Consider the following 24,559-nt stretch of genomic DNA (forward strand, 5'->3'; position numbering starts at 1 on the left):
CCCATTAAGAAACAAAATTTAACCTGCACAGCACCAATCCGAAACTATATTAAAACAAATAAAAAATAATTAATTTGAATTTTGACTTCTTGAATTCAAATTATGTTTTTCGCAATCACGAGTGTGTGTGTGTATGTAGGCGTGCGTGTTTATGTGTGTGTGTGGGGGTATGTGTGTTTATGTGTAGGGGTATGTGTGTGTAGGCATGTGTATTTTTGTCTGCGTGCAGGCATAAGTGTGTGGGTAGTTGTGTGTATGAGTGTTTGCGTGTGGGGGGAATGTGTATGTGTGTGTAGGCATAAGTGTGTGGGTAGTTGTGTGTATGTGTAGGTATCTGTATGTATGCGTGTGTGTATGTGTTTGTGTGTGGGGGGAATGTGTATGTGTGTGTAGGCATATGTGTTTGTGTCTGTGTGCAGGCAAAAGTGTGTGGGTAGTTGTGTGTATGTGTAGGTATCTGTATGTGTGTATGTGTTTGAGTGTGGGTAGTTGTGTGTATGAGTGTTTGCGTGTGGGGGGAATGTGTATGTGTGTGTAGGCATATGTGTTTATGTCTGTGTGCAGGCATAAGTGTGTGGGTAGTTGTGTGTATGTGTAGGTATCTGTATGTATGCGTGTGTATGTGTTTGAGTGTGTGTATGTGTATGTGTATGTGTGCGTGTGTAGTTGTGTATGTGTGCGCGTGTGTGTAGGACATGGATGCAACCTGGAGACGGTTTTCGCTAGAGCAGCAGCATCGTGAGGCGGCCGGTCGACGGTGATGCTGCAAAGGATGCGGGGGGAAAATAAAATGATAGGACATCAAAACAGTCAAATGAAAGCAATAAGCAATCGTGCTTGCTCAAAATAAAAATAAATAAATAAATAAAACAATTTCTATGTGTTATTCTGCTGTGAAGGATGTGTTGTGAATGTCTAACTTTTTTTCCAGATGAAGACCGCCTACGGCGGCTTCCAGTACCGCAACATCTCCCTGACTGCCCACGTGCTCATCACCCTGTGCGAGCTCAAGGATCTCAGAGGGGTGAGGACATCTTCTTTGTCGTCTGTCTGTGTAGCGTTCTTGCAGCAGTGTGGCCACTAGTACCGTATTAGCCTGCATGACGGATAAACGCGAGATTGACCAGCAGGCTGGGAAATTCGAATTTCCGGCATGCTGGATAATGAGAGGTTTATTTTGCTCAACTCTCTAAAAGGAACCTAAAATAATTCATTAATTATAGAACAAAATTAATACAGCAAAACAAAAGTCAATTTCCCCATTCAGTTCCAATCAGAATGCAAACGACTGTAAGCGAAAAAAGAAAAAAATAATAATAATTCCGAAAGTAACTTTCTCTCAAAAAAAATTGTGTGTTGCACTTGTTATTTATGATATGTCATTATTAACGGATTTAGTTAAATATGACTAAAAATAGCAATCAAAAATGACAAAAAAGTACTCAAATTTGAGCATATCTTGAGTCAAAATGGCTCCGACTACGTGGTACTCAAATTTGAAACATTCATATACTCATCAAATACTCAAATCAACGTGTGTGATCATTTTTGAGATATTTGTCCTCATTTTTGTTGTTCATCAGTAATTTCAAAACTGAGTATTATATACTCGTTTTTGAGCATACAATAATTCAGCGCACTATTTGAAAACAAGGGTACTCAAATTTGAAACAAAAGGATTCAGGGAAATTTGAAAGCATGAATGTACTCATTTTTGAACACTTCATTTTTCTCAGTGAATAAAGTAATCTATTCAGAAGCAACCATTGTTACTGCGATTTGTTCATATTTTATGTAAAATAAACAATTTTAGTTTAATTTTGGAGAGGTATGTTTAATTTTTATTTATTGAATAGCTATGGTAATTTTTTAGCACTGGTTTAGGGGCGGCCACTTACTGCTTAAATATTTGCTTGGTTTTAATTTATTTTTTTAAAAATTATTCGTTATTAAAGAATATTTTCTTGTTAAAATAACAAATGACATTGTTAGTAAATATTTGTACAAAATTAAACTGTTTATTATACTAATAAGATATGTATAGAGCTTATATTCATTTTGAAGCTGAACATGTATTTTTTATAGTATTGATTTTTTTTTCTTAACCTTGATTTTTCCGGCATGAAGGAAAGGACCGGGCAAGTGTTATTGAAAATCTGGTAACCCCCGAATTTTACGGCATGCCGGCTAATGCGGGGTAATAGGGTAAATTTCAACCCTCTTAACGATTTCTACCCGGTAATACACCAGCGAGCCCATTGCTCACTACGAGACATAGCCAAAAGCACCGCTTCGTTGGCATGGGAGCTCACGGGAGCTCTCAGATGATTTCGATCATTTGGGAATGGGCGATATTCATCCATTGGCATCAACATTTTGCCTTTTCTTTTGCCTAACTGAACAAGGTGTAGGGAAATAACATGGGGTAATAAAGAAATAGAGAGTAAGGTGTTAGTTAACTGAACAAAATAACGATCGCCAAAAATTTAAGATCAATTCCCAACTATCAAAATATCCTATAAAGCATTGGTTTCCTAGGGAGAATCGCCGACCTTCGGCGTCGCTTATCGCCAAGAGGAAAAGGTGATTCTTCTGCGCATGCGCGCCAGAGCGAAATCGACGTTGTGAGTGGCCACGCTGGAATCACTTGACGTTGATTTCAGCTTCACGCCGAGTAGTGACGCCAAAGCTCGGTGATTTCGCTTCTAGGAAACCAGGGCTTAATATTTTGCATATTGGGCGGAGTTCCTGCTATTTTAGCATTGAAATGAGTTCTGATAGGTGCTTGCACTTCAGTTAGAAAACAAACCCTGGGGGGGGGGGCAAACTTGTAAGAACCAACTGATTTCCAATCCAAATGAATTGTAGGAAGCGCTGCAGTCTGTAACTCAAAGAGGTGAAACCGAGGCAGACTTATTTATTTAAGAACTGTGCAAAGATGAAACTGTTGGCTCATTTCTCAAATCACCGCAAGGTGGATACCGAATAGTTATCGTTTGCAGCATTGACTGTTTGAAATTAATTTGCATTTTTCCCGACGTAATTTCTTTAGTGGCAACTCTTTGTTTTGTTGATTACCGTTTGTTGCTTATTTAATCCTATTACTGGGGCCGTGGTAGTCCGATCGGTAGAGTGTCGGATTCGGGACCGGAGGGTCCCGAGTTCGAACCTCGATGGTCGAAGACCCACCGTCGTCATTAAAGGGGACTGGGCGACGTTAAATAGGCTCGTGGTCTCAATGTCCTCCAAGTGAAACGATACCTCTGGGGGTAGCTATTAGCTCCTGGACTAGTTCTAAATTCTCATTAACTGTTCGATCCGGTGATGGTGCTGCCATCTATCGGTATATAAAATAATGGAGGCAAGGCACTTAGTATGCAGTCCTCGACATAAATACAGTTGTAGTCAGTTGTCACTCTGAATAGGAATAGGAATAGGATTTAATCCTATTCTAAGAAACATTGACGTGAGCAAAATGATTGTTTAAAAAGAATTGTCGGAGCGAGTAGAATGAAATGTATTTCTTTAAACGTGTTCTGTTGATTCCTTATTGAAATGTTCGAGACCAAAGACGCGCTGTGATCCAAGATGGCGGCCTCTCGACCTAGTGGCTACAGCCCTGCGTTTCTGTTGCAGGACGTGGGCTCCCGGCTGTCTACGGCCCGCCGGCAGGCGCAGCGGTACCTGGAGCGGATGCTGCACCTGGTGAAGGACCTTGAGGACCCCTACGAGCTCTCGATCGTCTGCTACGCGCTCACCCTCGCCAACAGCCCCGACGCCAACGAGGCGCTCAACTACCTGGACGCGCGCATGCGCGAGGAGAGTGAGTGCCCATTCCTTAGTACAGTAAGAAATGAAGCTATTGCAGGGCTGCCACGTGGCAGTTCAAAATGAAATACGACCACGTGTGATTCAGTTTAGTACTACAGAGTATTTTCGCAAACGGCCCTATGAAAGCATTCATGTAATACCGCCATAAAATCAGAAATAAAACGAGCTGATGTGTGCATCACATGACTTCCTTTTACTCCAATTTAATGTCATTTCCCCATTATTGGCAATTTTAACATGATTCAATAGTTGACTCTCTGAATATCACCAACAGTGGCCAAATTAAAACCAGATTTTTTAAAAAAACGCCAATTTTGTCGCCAAGTTGGCGACCAAAAGACTAGCGATATATATCGCCAAGTGTCCGCCAAATTATAACACCACTTGAGTTTACATCGAAATGAACAATGATTTCCCCCCAAAAAGGGGCAAAGACTCCCTTTGAAGCATCCGAATGCAACCAAAAAGGAAGGTGCACAACTAGTCCCCACTAGGAGCCTACGTACCAAATTTCAACTTTCTAAGAAATTTCGTTCTTGAGTTATGCAACATACACACATACATACGTACATACAGACGTCACGAGAAAACGCGTTGTAATTAACTCGGGGGTCGTCAAAATGGATATTGGAAATCAAAATGTCGTCAAAATAGCCACGAATAAATGTTTTACGAAAGCTATTGCTGTGCTACCACTTTGATCTTTAAAATGAAATACGACCACGTGTGATTCAGTTTAGTATTACAGAGTATTTTCACAAACGGCCCTATGAAAGTCAGCCTAGCATTCATGTAATACCGCCATAAAATAAGAAATAAAAAATGGGCTGTATTGAACAGGCTGGGCGGTGAATTTTTCATAATATAGAAATATACCGGATGGTTATAAAATAAGTATCCCTATTTGGAGTAATCTGTAGCTTGAAGGAATCATCCGATTGAAACCGAATTTGGAACACTTACGAAACTTGAAGGGGGGAAGAAGGATGGTGCAATAAAAGATTTTAGTTGCGAAAATTGCTAACAGATGGCGCTGCAGCCTATTAAAATATGGCGCTGACAGTACAGCCACTGTAGTCATCATGAGTAAATTAAAGAGGCGGTCATTTCTGCTAGCAACGTGGTACAAGATGCTTCTCAGTTTACCTGATCGCGCTTTGATTTTAGAGCCACTCTACAGTAACAGCTCAATCGCTGCGTAAAATTTCTTGCGGCAACATTTCAGATGATTGGCAGGGTATTAAGCAAGTATTTCTAAATGGCGTGACCTGATCTGACTCCGTGTGATTTTTTGCTTTGGGGGTCTAATGTGTACCATTGAGGTGTCACATACTTCAGTCAACTAAAAGATAACATAAATCAACATGTAGGAAACATGACTCCAGATGCCTTGCTTTCCGCAGTTAGAAACATGGACTCGACGTTAAATCCCGGTTATCATAAATTTGCCATTTCAACTGCGCTTGGGAGCGAACAGAGCTGATTTCAAAAATCTTGCTTAAATTAATTGCAAACAGTTTAAATTTGGTAATAAATATGAGATGGCAACAGATAAAAATTAGAAATCACAAAATTTTCTCTGATTTAGTTTTTAGGCCTCGATAAAGAATGAATTTTGCCTCTAAATTATTAATGGATTCGGTGTCTGATTTGTCTGTCCTTTTTCAGGACCAAATTTTTAACCTGAGAAAAGCGTATTTGCAGCATCACTTCTGATGCAAAGCGGAACCCTCAACCTAAATAAAAATGTATAATACTAAGTTGTTTACGCCTAATGTAAAATATCCGCCAAAGACAGATTTCTGTACTCATATTCCAATCATTTTTGAAGTACACAACGTGTTTGACGTTCATATTGAATAAATATTTCCAAATCAATAAATATTGAAGTGTCATTTTTCTCTTAAGATTATCAGTTATTCATATCCGTAGTTTCATATAATATGTCACGAAATCACTGTGAAAATGTTCTAAGCGCATTCATTAATTTGGTGGGACTCTCGCTCAGCCTAAATATAAACAAGCAACAAGAAATCTTAAAACAGAAAGCCCAAAAAGCTAAGTCCGCGCGCAAGCGCAGTTGAAATGGCAAATTTGTGATAACCGGGATTTAACGTCTAGTGAAACATCGCGCACCGCCTGGATTTGTGTCCTCCAGCTCAATGGTCAAGTCATGGAACCCGAACTTGTACCACCATGAGCCAGCGTAATATGCTTGTAACACTTTTAAATAAACCACCCAGCTTTACATTCTAATGCTTTCTTCTTGTCATTATAAATTCAAAAACGCCACCTGTTGGCAACTGAAAATTTTTATTGCACCATTCTTCTTCCCCCTTCAGGATTAGTAAGTGTTCCAAATTTGGTTGCAATCGGATGATTCCTTCAAGCTAGAGACTGCTCCAAATAGAGATGCTTATTTCATAACCACCCGATATATATATAGATTTATTAATGTTTGTGTGTATTATATACTACCTTGATATACAGGGTGATTCAATAATCATTACCAACTTTAACTAGTATGTTGTGGCCATCACGAAACTTTCTTCTATATTTTTCCTTTTTCTGATCCCTCCCCATGCTTGACGAGGAAGCAATATTCCTAACAAAAACAAAATGACACATGCAAAAACTTGACGACCATCCCAGTGTCTGAATTATTGTAAAAACAAAACAAATTGAAAGTCACTTTAAAAGCCTTACTTGAATTAATTACAAATATTTTATTTATTAACAAACATAAGATGGCAACAGTTAAAAATTTTAATTCATTGAGATAATATTTCCGATCATTTCCATACAATTAAAATCACGAGAAATACGCAGACGACAATCTATTACGATTTATCTTTCTTATTGTTGCATTAATAAAACTATTTTTATTCGCCAAAAAAAAAAAAAAAAAAGAAAAAAAATCAACACCTCTTGGAGCGATTGGAGTCAAAATTGAACCAAAGCCTGTTTACGTATGGATTCACATATATTCCAAATTTCAAACAGAACGTAGCATTACTTCTTGAGATAGGGCACTCACAATGGAAAAAAAGAACGGGCGATTGCGCTACCCCCTTTTTAGCTGTTGACACCAAAATAAAATCAGCTCTTATACCCACTAAGGGCTACTTGTCAAAAAATTTTTGTTTGATTCCGTTCGTTATTTCTTGAGATACAGCAGTCACAATTCACGACAAAAAACGTTCTATAACTCAACCCCCGTTTGAGCTATTGACACCAAAATTGAATCAGCACCTCCTCCAGTTAGGAGCAACATATGGACCAAATTTTGTTTGATTCCGCCAGTTACTTCCTGAGGAATAGCAATCACGCATAACTCAAAAAACGTCCCATTGCTCCACCTCCCCCCCCCCCTTGGAGGAATTCGCGCCAAAAACCAATGGGCACAAGTTCACATAGGGTCACATATGTGTACCAAATTTCGTTCAATTTCATGCGATAGTTTTTGCTGTAGAGCGGCCACAAAAAACTGGTCACACACAGACGTGACACACACACACACACACACATACATACACACACACAGACAGACAGACATTTTCCAAAAATAGTCGAAATGGACTCAGCACACCTCAAAACGTTCGAATCCGTCAAAATTCGAAATTCGAAAATTTGCACGAATCCAATACTTTCTTCTATATATTAGATATAGAAGAAAGTAAAAATGAATGCTTCGAAAGCGAATGAAGATAAAAAGATGCGGTTTGCACTGAACGAATTGAAAAGGAGTCGGATTTTGTGTGGCATAGAAACAAAAATAGCTCTGTTTCCGACCGACAGATGGCGCTATGGCTTTTGACTTCTCCATAACTCTTATACTAACGGACTTTATTATTACTATTACTAACGGATCTTTAACTAAACGGACTTTCTAAACTACGGATAGCATTTCGATGCATATTAGCTTCGACTACCGTTACCTGCTTCCCTGTTCCTCTTTTTTATATCATTTGTTGCTTTGCATGATCCTACATAAGAAACCAGGCAGCGCCATCTGTTAGTCACCAACAGAACTATTTTTGGTTCGTTGCCAGACAAAACCCGAATTTCTTTGCATTCCGTTAAGGGCAAACCGAATATTTTTATCTTTATTCGTTATCGAATTATTCATTTTTCTAAGTTGGTCCTGACTTTTGGATCAACAGGTCTATACTGCCGTGTGCAGGTAAACGGCAGTATCTGCAGAAATGAGTTTTCGAGATATTTGAAGAAACGCGTTTTGGATTCAATACTAACAATAGGGAAATGTTGGAATTGGACGTCTTTTTCGCGCCTTTTTTTCAGCGGAAGCCAAATAAGCGAGCTTGTACAATAAAGATAACGTACAATAGATGACAGAAATGCAAAAAAAAAAAATGTAATTACTATACACTTCACTTGCACACGGCAGTACAACAGTATATCAATACTCACGTGTGTATAACAATACTTTTTCTGGCCTTATTTATTGTTGTGTGAACCTTAATTTAGTGTGCATAACAGTATGACAGTACTCACGTGTGTATAACAGTACTTTCGTGTATATAACAGTACTCAAAAAAATGAAAAATTTACAGTTACTGCTCGTTACCTGCACACGGCAGTATATATCGGTTGTTATATGAGCGAAACCATTTAATGGTTCTCCCCCCGCAGGCGGCATGCGGTACTGGGCGCGGGAGCGCGTCCGCGGCCCCACCACCAAGATCGAGAACACGCGGCCCTACATCGTGGCCCGGCTGCCCGACAAGTACGACGCGTCCAACATCGAGGCCACGGCCTACGCGCTGCTCGTGCACGTGGAGCGGAACGGCGTCATCCAGAGGGAGATCGTGGAGTGGCTCAACGCGCAGAGGCTCACCACGGGGGGCTGGGCATCCACGCAGGTCAGTGCCTCTTCTTTTTTCCTATACTATTGAATGTTTCAATGCGAGTTATTGTGGTTTTTTTTCTGGAGTCAAACAGTCCAATAATTGTTCTGTGTAAAATTTTTACTACTTGTGTAAAATTAATTTGTAAATATTACTGTTAATACATACAATAGAAGACCGTTATAACGCACACCTTGAGACCACAGCTTTTGCGTTATACAGGATTTTGAGTTATATAGATCATTTCACAAATTTTGAAACTAAGATTCAGAATATATCTATATATTAGCACTTCAGAATGAGTTTTATCTGCAATGAGTGTTAAACCACCAATATTGCAATTAGTTATTCACAAATAAATATGTTTCACAATCAAAATGCTGCACTTCTGCTAGCTTCATGGTTCGCATGACAACTGCATTTTCAAGAGCCATCTGCTATTTTCTGTTTACTATGAGTACTAATTTTAAATTTATAAGCTTTGAAATAAGATGGAAAGATGAAAAACTTTCAAAATTTAATTTGTCTAACAATTTTTATGTCAGCAAGGCAAAACAGAGTGATTTTTTAAACTTAAAAACCTATTGTTTACTTCTGAAAAGTAGTGAGGTTTATAGAGAATTGCGTTATACAGGTTGCCGTTATAATGGTCTTCTACTGAATTTGTGTTTGTACTCCATACTAAACCAATTAAAAAACACCGCGGACTTGGCGCTCTTTAGTGTTGAACTTACTACTAACTCATGTTGAACTATAGTCAAGATGTTCTTAATATTTTGTTATGACGTTTGTAATTTATGTTTTATAATTTGTAAGTTTTTTAACTTTATTTTATTTTGCTTACTGTTATGTATGTGTATTTTGTTTTGTTAATTAATCTTATCTTATCTATCTTATCTTTTCTTTGATGAATGTAACTGCCGCTTCAGAGACTCCAAGTACTGCGGATTCTCCGTAGATCCAGCGGAGTTTCCAAGCTACTCGAAAGACAAATCATTTACCGGGCGTTCCCTTTCTGTCATTTTGCTGATTTAAATTTTAGCCGATGATTTTTTTGAGCAATCATGATTGCTTATTGCTTTCATTTGACTGTTTTTGGCGTGCTATCATTTTATTTTCCCACCAGCACCCTCTGCAGCATCACCGTCAACAGGCTCCTCACGATGCTGCTCCTCTAGCAAAAGCCGTCTCCAGGTTGCATCCATGTCCTAAACACACGCGCATAATACACAACTACACACAAACACATACACATACCCATACATACAGACACCTACACATACACACACACAAAAACATACACACACATACACGCAACTACCCACACATTCATGCCTGCACACAGACACAAACACTTATGCCTACACACATACACACACACATACATACAGACACCTACACATACACACACAAAAACGTACACACATACACACAACTACCCACACATTCATGCCTGCACACAGACTCAAACAAATATGCCTACACACATACACACACACATACATACAGACACCTACACATACACACACAAAAACGTACACACATACACACAACTACCCACACATTCATGCCTGCACACAGACTCAAACAAATATGCCTACACACACATACACATACCCCCCACACACACATTCATACACACAACTACCCACACACTTATGCCAGCACACAGACACAAACACACATGCCTACACACACATACACATACCCCCTACACACAAACACACATACCCCTACACACAAACACACATACCCCCCACACACAAACACACACGCCTACATACACACACTCGTGATTGCGAAAAACATAATTTGAATTCAAGATGTCAAAATTCAAATTAATTTTTCTTTCCTTTTTTTTTTTTATTCCTGCGAGTTTTTTTAACTGTATTTTAGCCATGTGCTTCTGAAGTTAAAGGGTCTAAGGACCCTTAACCTTCAAAATTTTCGATTTTCTGGAAAAAATATATGTTATGCATAGTTTAATTTTGAACAATTTGATACCTTATTTATTACCATACGCCAAAAACTTTTCAAGTTATCGTAAAAATGCGAAAACTTTCCCCCATAGAGATTTATGTTAACAGCCGCTGTTTAAACCTCTTTTTATCAGGTGCCGGTTTCTTCGGTTTTCTCGTTTTGCCCGCATGATATCTCAGAAAGTTTCTTATATATTTCCGTGAAACTTTTAATGTATGTTTATCTGGTATATGTTTATGATCTGAACCTAAGTTTTAACTAAAAGTAAAAGTTAATATTTTTAAAAAAATATTTTTGCCCAAAATTTTGGAAATTTTCGATATTAACTTATAAAATTTCAAAAAAATAAATAAATAAATAATTTTTAAAATAATAAATAAATAATTTAAAAAATAAATAAATTTAGCTTCAGGTCATAAATATAAACCAGATAAACATCCATTAAAAGTTTTACGGGAATATATAAGAAACGTTCTGAGATATCATGCGCGCAAAACGAGAAAACCAAAGAAACCGGCACCTGAGAAAAAGAGGCTTAAACAACGGCTGTTAACATAAATCTCTATAGGGAAAGTTTACGTATTTTTACGATAACTTGAAACGTTTTTGGTGTATGGTAATTAAAAAGGTATCAAATTGTTCAGAATTAAACTATGCATAACATATATTTTTTTCAAAAAATCGAAAATTTTGAAGGTTAAGGGTCCTTAGATCCCTTAAACTTCTATGCATTAATGAAAAGAAGATCGTTTAATCAATAAAAAAACAGGCGTCCATCGTATAACACGGTTCATTCTTTCCGCGTAGTATCGAAACCGCGTTATACGAGACTTCTTTAAAAATGTCTTTTTAACTTATTCTTTACACTAATTAACCATGTACACAGTAACAATCGTGTCAATATGTATCGTGTAGTATCGAAACCGCGTTATACGAGACTTCTTTAAAAATGTCTTTTTAACTCATTTTTTACACTAATTAACCATGTACACAGTAACACTCGTGTCAATATGTATCGTGTTGTATCAAAACCGTGTTTCCTGTTCTATCGAAACCGTGTCATGCGGGACTTAGAAATAATGTGAGTCAAAGGATGTGTACCGTGTAATATCGAAACCGTGTTATACGAGACTTTGAAATAATGTAAATCAAGGGATGTGTACCGTGTAATATCGAAACCGTGTTATACGAGACTTTGAAATAATGTAAATCAAGGGATGGGTACCGTGTAATATCGAAACCGTGTTATACGAGACTTTGAAATAATGCGAGTCAAGGGATGTGTACCGTGTTCTATCGAAACCAAGTTTCATAAAAACAAAGTAAAAACTTATTAGAAATATCATCAAACATTAACCGACTGCATTAAACAAAAATGAAATTCCATCTTTTTTAAATATAACATTCGAGTTTTATCAAAACCATGAAGCATTAAATTCAAGTTTCGTACCGAGTAGTATCGAAACCGTGTTGTGCGAGTACCGTGTTATACGAGGGACGCCTGTACATACTTTGTTGCGGTTACTGTTACTGTACTTGTTACTGTTGTTGCGTGTCAAAGTAAATTTCTAAATTCAAAAACTCTTACCGTACATTTAACCTCTTCAACGCTTCCAAAAGTCGCGGGGCGATGAAATCATTTGAACTAAAGTCTTCAGATATTCCTTCTATTTCTTCGTGTAGAAATTGTGACACAAGCAACTTGACAAACACTCGAACTTTTGACTGAGAATAATTTAATTATAACACATATACAATGTTAGTTGCAAACAAAAACTTGTTAGTTAATAAATACAACATGAAGATTTCTGTAACGAACTCGCGCGAAATGTGAAAGACTGTTTCATACTGCGATAAAATTCAAAAGACTGCCACATACTGATAACAACTGCAACTGCCACGAGATGCGCGAGTCCGGCTAATTTAACTACTCAATTCAGTTCAGTTCTTAGGCATTTTCCACAAATGTAAACTTTTGCGATCCCAACTGAAATCACCAATGAGTGGTTGGAGTCTCTGGAGAAGCGTTAACTTATCACGAGTGCAGTCAAAAACGAAGGCCGACCATAGATTCTCTCATTTTCCAGGACAGCATCGTGGCCATGCAGGCCCTGATCGAGCACGCAATCCAGTCCCGCGTGCGTGACGTCATCGACGTCAGCGTAACCATCGAGGTGCCCTCCGTGCCCGGGTTCGTCAAGCAGATACACATCGGGGAAGACAACCTCTCCAAGCAGCAGCACTTCGAGGTGAGTCTTTTTACACGGAGACGGCGTACTGCTAGAGTGGGTCTTCTTACCTCCGTCAAACAAGTAGTGCAGGTTTTACGTTTGGGATCTTTGTGGGGAAGTGCATTTTTGACTGAGTTTGTGTAGAATGTATTTCTGCTAACAGCGGTTATAACTTACAGGGTGTCCAGAAAAGGACTCCCTGATTTCAAAATTATATATCTCGAAAACAAAGGCCGATACTGGAATAAAATTAACGGTATTTTTATTGTGAAGCCCATAAAATCTATGCACAGAAATAATAATTACACTAATTTATCAATCCATCCCTACTTTAAAAGTTAAGATGATGGTTCCCCTTGATTTAGAATTCAGGGCCCTTACTTACACTGTAAAAAAATTCCGAAACGTTACTGAGTATTTCCGTGTCACGTTTCGGGATTTTAATGGTTTTTATCCACTTCCTGGAAAAGTTAAGTATTCTTGACAAAAAGTTTCCTGAATTGCTGCAAGTCGCAAGAATGCAGACTTTTCACTGTTGCGAAAAATATTTTTAGCTCCCAGTTTAAAGAGTAATTGAGTGTATTTATAAAGTGTATCGGCTTTACTTCAAGTGTGGCCCGTTCATGCTAATTAAACTCCCAAAGGGAGCGAAAAAGTGCGGACTGCATTGCTTTGCAAGATTTGCAGGCAAGTAAAATTCTCGCTACTTACTTGCAATTCTGGCATAGCTTTGGCCATGTTTGCAATAATGCTCTTTTAACTTCCTTGATAAATCAGAATGATGCCAAGATATTATTTCTACGGAAACGACTGAATCTAAGCGGAAAGATTTCTGAATTTTTCAGGAGGCTTCCACGATAATATCATGAAGGTTACTGAATTTTAGCGGAAAAAGTTCCTGGAATTTGCAAGATATGTTACTGGCAGATATTGGAAACATCAGCTGTCCATTATTTTTCAGGAACGTTTTTGAATCGTTTTTACAGTGAACTCCCTGGGGACAAGCTAAAATTCTATTGGAAGGTTCCGTTTAAATTATTTTACTTTTAAACGCAGTTTCCCAGGGAAACTTTTCTGTTAAAAAAAGCAAAATGAACAAATGCTTCATCGAAAGTGATTGATAAAGCGTCTTTGCTTTTAATTACAACTAGTGATACCAGCACGGCTTTGCCCGTAATAGAAAAATCAAAAGGTCTTTTGGTTCGCCTGTATATTTACAAATAATGTATGGTGAATTTTCTCGTCAGTTGGCTTGTACCCATCTTACGTTTCCACGTTATGATCATTTCATATCTCGCCCATTGGCTTGTGCCCATTATCATAACGGTTCCACGTTATGATAATTTCGTAATTTACTCGTCCATCTTATGATATTTTTTTTCTTAAAATTGGACTAGAAAAAGAACCACATCGAATTTTCGAAACATCGCTTCGAGGTGCACACCCCCATGCTACATACTAACTCTGTGCCAAATTTCATGAAAATCGGCCGAACGGTCTAGGCGCTATGCGCGTCACAGACATCCAGACATCCTCCGGACAGAGAGACTTTCAGCTTTATTATTAGGAAAGAAGATTAGAATGCAACTTCTAAGAAAGCAATAAATATCATGCTTGCTCTGGAGAAGCCTTGATTCAAAATTTACATTATGATTACTTTTAATATTGCTGTTGTTAGGCAACTAATTTTCCTAACAATGGGTTTTATATTTAATCATTTAATGGGGATATTACATGAAATTTACTGTTTTCCTCCATAACGCTTTAAAACTAAGTTTTTTAGCAATAAATTATAGCCTAAGTTGTTCTCTGATAATGTAGCTATCTATGGTGAAACAATGGTTGAAATCCGTTCAGTAGTTTTGAAGTTTCCCCGGACATCCGGACAGAAGTAGCCCTTTATGTATAACTAGTGATAAAGAAAACGCTTCTTCCTTTGATTTTCTACACTTTTCTATAAAATTCAGTTTAAAGTTACTTTTATGTTTACTCATGTTTTTTCCATAGATTCCCAATGCCTGGGGCGTGGTGCTAGTACGCGCCCAGGGCTCTGGTATCGCCCTGGTGCAGCTGTCCGTCCAGTACAACGTAGACTGGCCCCACCTACAGACGCCGCCCCCCGTCAAAGCCTTCTCCGTCAAGGTCAGGGGACACTACTACGGAAGGAACAGCTCACACATAGAAATCACCTCCTGCCAGAAGTAAGTCCTTTTCAACTCCCTCCTCAATATATAGTCAACCCCTCTTATTTATCGCGTTTCATTCGTTCCAGACTTTACCGCGAAAACGAACAATCCATAGATGCCTAATGCGGGTTTATAATTAGGACTGTGTAATCTTCATAATATTAGGTTTGCCCCAACTATAGTCTCAGGCAAGACTATAACAGTCACTTATTATTGTATGTGTTTGTGTATGTGTGTGTAGGCATATGTGTTTGTTTCTGTGTGCAGGCATGAATGTGTGGGTAGTTGTATGTATGTGTGTGTATGTGTTTGTGTATGTGTGTGTAGGTGCATGTGTGTGTGTGTAGGTGCGTGTGTGTGTGTGTGTGTGTGTGTGCGTGCGTGCGTGTGTGTGTAGTTGTGTGTGTATGCGCGTGTGTGTAGGATATGGATGCAACCTGGAGACTGCTTTCGCTAGAGGAGCAGCATCGTGAGGAGCCCGTCGACGGTGATGCTGCAGAGGGTGCTGGCGGGAAAATAAAATGATAGCACTATATCACGTATATATAGATCACTATATATCTTTCTCTCTTTCACGAACGATAGCATTTAAACAATATCAAAATATAAATTTTCAATTCAGTTAAGTAAGCGAATCAAAATGCTTATCTTCTTTACGCCATACGTCGTGTCGGTTCTTTCCTACGTCAACAGGTGAGTTAATTCTATACTGAAAACTTAGACTCATAATAAATCAGAGGCCTGAAAAAAGGACTAGACAAAACTTCTCTTAACTATTGTAACGGATTCGGTGCGACTTCCACTTTCTTGAAATGAAGACACAGTTCTTGATAAAAGCACGGGAAATTTATTTACACTATGTACAGGAAAGAGCGTCAACAACTGCTAAATGAATCATCAGCAATTAAGCAATTATCACACAACACCGTAAACTCAACGTTTACACACACGTATTTACTTCCAAATACGAAAACAACACAGCGAAATGCCTCGCAATAAACAGAGCAAAAATGCTCTCAGTTCGAAATCTCGATCGAAACTAACTGTTTATCCATCGCTAACGGCTTATATACACCGAAAAGAAATCTCTCAAATATTCCAGAAAATGCTACAACGTTCTACAACTACACTTTCATTGATAAAATCAATGAATGAAATAAGAAAAAAAAGAATAGGGGGTTGTATACTTTAGCCATATGTTAAGGGGTTGTATATTCATTACGGGAAACTATTTACAGGTTACGTTACTACAATAATTACTATTTACAGGATTTGTAACACTATATTACTATTTTACATTTATGTACAATATTAAGAATACATAAAAAGTAGTCGAAAACTTTGAAATAGCATAGTGAATAAAATATGACAACGTATATAAAGTACAAATTGAGAATGAAAAAAGGTTAACAAACCAGCAAACAGCTGTTTCGGCACTCTAAAATACAAGTGCCACTGATGATGGCAGTTGTATTTTAGAGTGCCGAAACAGCTGTTTGCTGGTTTGTTAACCTTTTTTCATTCTCAATTTGTACTTTATATACGTTGTCATATTTTATTCAATATTAAGAATATTAGAAAATTCGACAAACATAATCCAGGAGATTCCACCGCACAGCTCGCGGTTCGAAGCATCACTTGAATCTGATGAAAGTTCGGATGGAAAAGTTCTAAGAGGTCAAACTCAAGTGGATCTTTGAGGGAAAAGGGGGAGAGAAGATCGAGTGTTCGTCAGACTCTCCTCCTTTTGAACTCTCTCCTCAATATAGTACGACTACCAGGAGTTGGCATTCGGACACGCCCCCTTTCAGAAGAGTCCATTTCCACGAGGGGGCGTTGAGAGGAGAAACGAGGCCCTCCTTTTTAACGCCATCCTCAGTATAGCGTTGCGGAGGAAGGAAAAATCAAAAAACCTATTTTTTTAGGGAGGAAATTTTAAAAATTCCCTGGAATTTTCTACAGGGTTCCCACGGTCCTTAGAAGTCCTTAGAAACTCCTTATTTTTCATTTTCAAAAATAAGGGCCCTTAAAAGTACTTAGTTTTTGCTCAAGGTCCTTAAAACCCTTTGAAAGTCCTTATTTTTCACTACTGCTGGCAACTTTTTAAACAGCGGCACTTTCTAAAGAAAAAATTCAAAAATGTCCATAATCGTTCGAGAACGAGGTTGTGTAAACGTAATTAGAGGCAATTTTTGAAGTTTGGAGTATTAAGAGGAATGGTTTAAGAATCCTTTGGAATGGTTTAAGAATCCTTAGGAATGGTTTAAGAATCCTTAGGAATGTTTGAACCCTTGGAATGTTTTGAAAGATACTGAAGTCGGAAAAAAGTTTAGGCTGTCTTTAGTGACGTAAAAATATTGGAGAGAGGTCCTTTTTTTTTGAAAAAAATACAAAACTGGAGTCTTGAAAATGCTGAAGTATTAAAAGCTATGTTTTAGGCTATATTTGGGTGAATTAGGGAGAGAGAGTTCTGAGGCTCTCTGCTGAAAAACTTTTGCAACTGAAGTCTTAAAACTTTTAGGCTGTCTCTTCTCTTGAGTAATACCAAAGTAAAGGGCAGAGGAGTTCATTGTAGAAAAAATTAAAATTGGGAGCCTTAAAGACTCAATTCTTAGCCGTCTTTCATATTATAGAGGAGTGTTTCGGGGCTTGCCCTTTCTCCAACAAATTTTGAAGCTGGATTAAAACTTCTCAGCTGTCTTTAGATCTAAGCTATCTTTCTATAACTTACAGGGAAGGGTATTTGGAGGTGGTCTCACAAATTTTTTTCGAATTTGTACTCTTAAAATTTCGGATGGTCTTTGGTAGTGTAAAAATATGGTGAGTGCTCTCTTCAGAAAAAAATCTGAAACTGAACCGTTAAAAACGCAAGTTTAAGCCATCTTCTGGTGAATTTAGGGTTTATGGGGCTCTCTTTCAAAAAATTTTTCAAGCTAGTATATTAAGAACTCTGCACCAAGCTGTCTTTGGTGATTCAAGGGTAAGGAAAGTTTTGGGCTCTCGTCCGAAAAATTTGAAGTCTTAAAACTTTTAGGTTGTGTCTTTGGTTATGTAAATATAGGAGGACTTAGAAGAAATTCTGAAACTGGAGTCTTAAAAACGCAAGTTTAGACCTTTGGTAAATCTAGGGGTAGTGTGTGTGTTTACATGTAGAGGGTATGTGTGTAGGCATGTGTGTTTGTGTGCAGGTATGAGTGTGTGGGTAGTTGTGTGTATGAGTGTTCGTGTGTGTGAGAGGAATGTGTATGTGTGTGCAGGCATATGTGTTTGTGTCTGTGTGCAGGCATCAGTGTGTGGGTAATTGTATGTAGGTGTGTGTGTATGTGTAGGTGTCTGTACGTATGGTGTGTGTGTATGTGTTTGAGTGTGTGTTTGTATGTGTGTATGTGTTTGTGTATGTGTTTGTAGGTGTATGTATTTGTGTGTGCGTGTGTAGTTGTGTGTGTAGGACATGGACGCAACCTGGAGACGGTTTTCGCTATAGGAGCAGCATCGTGAGGAGTGTGTGTGTGTGTATGTAGGCGTGTGTGTTTGTGTATGTAGGCGTGTGTGTTTGTGTGTGGGGTATGTGTGTTTGTGTGTAGGGTATGTGTGTTTGTGTGTAGGGGGTATGTGTATGTATGTGTAGTCATGTGTGTTTGTGTCTGTGTGCTGGCATAAGTGTGTGGGTAGTTGTGTATATGAATGTGTGTGTGGGGGTGTATGTGTATGTGTGTGTAGGCATATGTGTGTGTAGGTGTATGTGTGTGTGTAGTTGTGTATGTATGCGCGTGTGTGTAGGACATGGATGCAACCTGGAGATACTTTTCGCCACAGGAGCAGCATCGTGAGGAGCCGGTCGACGGCGATGCTGCGGAGGGTGGCGGGGTGAAAATAAAATGATAGTAATTCAAAACTGTCAAATGAAAGCAATAAGCAATCGTGATTGCTCAAAAAAAGGGTCAACAATATCGCTACCTACTGAAGTTTAGGGTTCATCCACTGGAGTGAGGGTTCAAGTTTCAATCATCAAACTATCACCAAACTGGCAATGGCTTCGTTCAAATGTGGAAGCCATTTTCACCCGTCATACCTTGTCGGCCGATTTTCTAGTAACATTAATAATAATGCAACAAAAAAACGGCCATAGTTTTTTTAAGACTTTTTTTTACATTTTTTTCACAAGTTAATCGAAGTGCACTTAGTGAGTTTTTCCTCTAGCCCGACGATATACAAAACCATCAAAGCATTCAGGTAAAGTTTCGTGTAATTCTGAGTGAAAACGGATGTCCCATGACAAATGAAGATCATAAAAACGTAAAAATAATAACCGTTTTGGAAATTTGTCGCCAAATAAGGTAAACACACCAGTAGTGGCCAGGGATTCATAGTGCTTCAGTAGTGGCCACTTGAAGGTTTATATTCGAAACGAGCTGATGTGTGCATCACATGACTTCCTTTTACTCCAATTTAATGTCATTTTCTCACTATTGGCAATTTTAATGGGATTCAATAGTTTACTCTCGAAATATCACCAACTGTGGCCAAACTGAAACCAAATTATAAAAAAAAAGAAAAGAAAAAAAATCGCCAAATTTGTCGCCGTGTTGGCGACAAAACTTGGCGACCAAAAGACTGGCGATATTTCGCCAAGTGTCCGACAAATTATAACACCACTTGAGTTTACATCGAAATGAACAATGATTTCCCCCAAAAAGGGGCAAAAGACCCCCTTAGGAACATCCGAATGCAACCAAAAGGGAATGGGCACAACGAGACCCCACTGGGAGTCTACGTACCAAATTTCAACTTTCTAGGACATACCGTTTTTGAGTTATGCGACATACATACACACATACGCACGTACATACGGACGTCACGAGAAAACTCACTGTAATGAACTCGGGAAACGTCAAAATGGATATTTCGGGCGTCTATACGTTCTTAGGTACATATGTACGTGTGGTTGGGTCGGAAAAAAAACCATTCAACATTCATTCGGGGGTGAGCAAAATGGAAATAAAGGCCGATTTTCGAGTAAAATTTTTTTTCGCGAATACAATACAGTAAAAAAATTGTTCGAAAAGAGAGTTCATTGAGAGTGTTCTTAGTTGGGTTACGCCTTTGGATGACATTAATAGTCAAAGCTGTTAGTTAAAAAACTCTAAGAGGTTTTTAGTGATTTTACAATGAAAACAGATTTAATAATTTAAAAATTTAGTACCAAAATAAAGGGTCATTTTTTCTGCTTCTGATAGATCAGTATAAATGGGTTAGTTCCGTTATCTAGGAAGAATTTTTTTTTTACATGTATTTTTCAACCACAGTACCAGAATCTGTACTCTGTTCCGCAGGTGGACGCTGTACGAGGAGGGCGAGAAGAGCGGCATGGCGGTACTCGAGGTGGATGTACCCACGGGGTACGTGGTGCAACAGCAGGACCTGGACGCGTACGTGCGCTCGGGGAAAGTGCGCAACCTGCAAGAGGCGCGCTACAACGAAAGGAAAGTCGTCTTCTACTTCACCTACGTGAGTATTCCATTCATTCCTCCTCTCTGATTCCTTTTCGTTCTTGTTATGGCCTTGAGATGGCCTTTACACCGGTAGCTAAATTAATTTAAGCACACCGGCGAGGATTTCTCTCTCTCGACTCTGCGAGCAATGGTGTGCCTCACATCGTGAAATGGAGACTTCTAACCCTGAGAAACCTTTGACAGTTTCTCAGGGTTTTGTTTTTTTCATTGACAAAAATTTTTTCACTTTACCGGTCTGTCATGAGTTGTCTTACGGAATAACTGGGCAAAGTATGAAATTTTTCATCTTACTTTAAGACTTTGACTTTTCTAGTTTTTCTTGAAATACCTAGTTATTCAAAGAAAGATATATACACACATATATATATATATATATATATATATATATATATATATATGTAAGAACCGCCGCTCGATTCTTATTACAAATCTTGATTTTCGTAAGTTGCAGTGTTGTGCCGTGATAATCTACCACGTAGGAAGAGGACAAAGCTACATTCACAACATCTTTATTTTTACATAGAATATACCAGCAGGAACTTCTCTTAACTGGCCAATTTGTTTAGTTGTGCCACGATGTTTATATAGGGAATATCATTAAAAGATTACAGATAATTATCCCTCGATCATGTGATCTATATAGGAGGAGCAGATTGCAAATAACGAAATATTATTGGGCTTTGCACCGCAGACAGAGGCTGACTTAAGTCTGGAGGGAAAAAAAGTGTCTGGTAGGTACTTTAAGGGAAAACACATCTGAGCCTAGAACATAACCATATAAGGTATGAGATGCATTTAAGTGTGTAATAAATAATGTCTGTGACTCATACGCTCTGACATATAAGTGAACAGAACTTAATATGGAAAAGGCCTAGCAAAGGATTTTTCATATTACATATATATATATATATATATAACTTTATTTTACTTTTTTTTTTTTTTTGCGGCGACTTAAAACGTCTCGTCTCCTTTCAGCTGGATAAATACCCCACGTGTCTGTCGTTCACAGTCCTGAGGTGGTATCCTGTTGCCAACATGACGCGCTGGCTGCCTGTCCGAGTCTACGACTACTACGCTCCAGGTGAGACACCCAGCGTCTTTTTGTTGTTGTGTTTCTACACTGTTGGTCAGTGTCCTAGCAGGCCGTGGTGCTCGGGTGCCCATCCCCCCCCCTCACCAAGCTTAGTGGCGCAATTCCCCTCCCTCCCCAAAAAAAATATTAACTCTTTCCCCTTTTTATTTTTAACTCTCTTATTTTATTTTATTTACTTTTTTTTTAAAGTGTTTTATTTATTTTTTTAATTTTTAGTTCGATTTATTATTTTTTTCAACTGTTACTCATTAATTTTTAATGATTATCATTATTATTTTTGTAGAAAAGCTGTGCCAATGACACACGCACAAAAATTAAATAAATTAATAAAACAAAATATAAACAGAATAAAATAAAATAACTTTAAATTTAAAATAAATAAAAAACTTACCCTCATCGGACTCGCCATGAGATACGTGATATATTCGTAACCGGAGGGTTCTGGTTTTGATCCCGAACGGTCGAAGATCCACCGCCTGCCGTAAAGGTGACTGGGACGCGTTAAATATGCTCGTGGTCACAAAATCCTCTACGTAAAACGATACCTCTGAGGGTGCCGGATCAGGAATTCCTCGGCTTCTGGCCTCGATCAAAAAGTCTGAGCTCTCTTCAGGGTCCATCCAACTGGTGAAAGCACAAATAGTGGTAGGTACGGGGGCCCTGGAGTGAAAAGTGTTTTAGCCAAGGAGTGATAGACGGGGGGAAGGGGTTCACCCCCCCCCCCCCCATGAAGTGTATGAACACACATGCAAGGGCCTAATAATGCGCTTTTCGTGCTTCAATTTCGAAAAGAGATTTCACTGTTAGTGCATTAGTTTCGAAAATATGATTTTTTTTTAAAATCGGGTCCATATTATTTTGCACTTCCAGTTCAATAACGGAATACGTGAAACTTTTTATTTTTTGATTTTAGGGTGGTATTAGAGTGCTAGCATGTTTGTACTTTGGAATGAAATGCAATTAAATTTGATTAAGTTTATCATGCGTTGTATAATTGTATTTCATGTCAAAATCCAACATGATAGCATTGACTTAAAATCAAAAAGTGTCAATGGACCCTATCCACACATTTTGGCAACTGTTTCTTTAGCTGTCAGTCTACGGGTATTTTGACTAACTACACAGTGTTAGTAGTGCTAAAAAAACTCGTTTTATTTAAGGATTTCTGGACTTCATACGCATCGCTTAGGGCTTATATAGACTTATGACTACATGAAAAGTGCCGAGAAAAGGGGAAAGTAAAAGGCGAATTTGAGTTTTCATCAAGTTTCTGGTAAGAAACCAACGAGGCTTAAACCCATTAAATTTGATTATATAAAGCAAGTATTTCGTATGAAATGCATCGTTCATCATTCTTTTACAACGTTTCTTAGTTAATTCGCAACGCCAATAAACTATAGGGGGCGCTGCAGCCACTGTCGAATGGCGGATGAAAAAGGTAAAACAAACACACGCCGTAACTTATAACTCGCTTTGACGCTTAGTGAATGACAGTCATTTTTCATCGTGTTTGTGGGAAGCTTTATTTTCTATTCTTCTGAAACTACATTACATCACAAACTGCCTGAAGCCTGTAATTTACCCTGAAGAAAACACGTGGAATGGAATGTTTTACCTTTTTCTTTAGTATTGTTAATCACCACAAGGTAGCGTATTCGAGCTCTGGAGGTGCGAATAACTTCTAAAAGCTCTATTTTTTAAATAGAAAGAGGAGTTGATTAGCCGCATAAACACAAGTGTTATTACACGCTGTAGTACCGGATCTTCGTGTGCTGCACTTCCCACAATGCACTACAGTGACGTTTTATACCCGCAGTGACGTCAGATGAATAGGGCCCATTGCATATCAGTATTTGTTGCACTCTAAAAACAACAGTTTCAAAAATGGCGAAAAAGTACTCAACCTATCGCGAGTCAAAATGGCTCCGACTACGTAGTATTCAAATTTGAAACATTCAAATTCTCATCAAATACTCAAATCAACATGTGTGCTCATATTTGAATGTGTAATAGTTTCGAAATTGAGTATTATGCAGGGTTGCCAACCTTAGAGTAACAGTTTGAGGAGCATCTATGGTAATTTTGAGGAGCATTTTTTAAATTTTGCTAAGCAACTCGGTATGTTGCATAAAATTCACTAAAAAAAAACTAAAACCACTTATCGAAAATTGTTTTTGACCTTTGATAATCATTTTAAGCACTAGCATAAAAATAAGAAACAGCTTTAAACACTTTGTCATGCTTGAAAACGCTCGGTTGGGTATGCGGAGCAAAACAACTTTCATGCGGAGCTGCGGAGTTTCGCTATTTTTGAGGAGCAACTCCGCCAAAATTCGGAGCAGTGGGCAACCCTGATATTATATAATCATTTTTGCGTATGAAATAATTCAGCACACTATATTCAGTAAATTACCGCCCATTAGCCAGGGCTAAAGCAGAAATACGTGAAATAGACCGCCAGCTCAGTCATTTCCAGCCGAGGACTGCAGTTTCGTGCTTATTCGCACTCATCAGCCCGGCATAGGAAAGTGAATGAGCTGGAGATGGAAAACCTCTCAAGGAAGCCAAGAGTGCCAAACAATCTGGTAGCTAATAATAATGGGCGGTAATTTACTGAATATACCTTGCCTCGCGTTCAATCTTCGAGTTGAACCGAACCATTGCTTCGGTCCCTCGTCTGGTCTGCTAATTCCATATTAGCTACCAGTTTGTTTGGCACTCTCGGCTTCCTTACGAGGTTTTCCATCTCCAGCTCGCTCACTCTCCTATGCCGGGCTGATGAGTGCTAATAAGCACGAAACGGCAGTCCTCGGCTGGAAATGACTGAGCTGGCGGTTTATTTCACGTAATTCAACAC

The 24,559-nt window shown here is 38.5% G+C and overlaps 1 protein-coding gene across 1 annotated transcript in view; it reads left to right on the forward strand.

Annotated features, from left to right (window-relative positions):
• LOC129233137 (CD109 antigen-like) overlaps positions 1-20,604 on the forward strand; it is a gene marked incomplete at its 3' end in the record, with an annotated part of 115,516 nt that extends 94,912 nt beyond the window's left edge. The window contains 6 exon segments of the mRNA XM_054867200.1: positions 932-1,024; positions 3,637-3,823; positions 8,485-8,714; positions 12,767-12,928; positions 14,918-15,111; positions 20,430-20,604. Coding sequence (XP_054723175.1) covers positions 932-1,024; positions 3,637-3,823; positions 8,485-8,714; positions 12,767-12,928; positions 14,918-15,111; positions 20,430-20,604 — 1,041 coding nt within the window.
• Between the last annotated feature and the right edge of the window lie 3,955 nt (positions 20,605-24,559).

Source organism: Uloborus diversus, unplaced genomic scaffold (genome assembly GCF_026930045.1).
Source record: "Uloborus diversus isolate 005 unplaced genomic scaffold, Udiv.v.3.1 scaffold_18, whole genome shotgun sequence".
NCBI lineage: Eukaryota > Metazoa > Arthropoda > Arachnida > Araneae > Uloboridae > Uloborus > Uloborus diversus.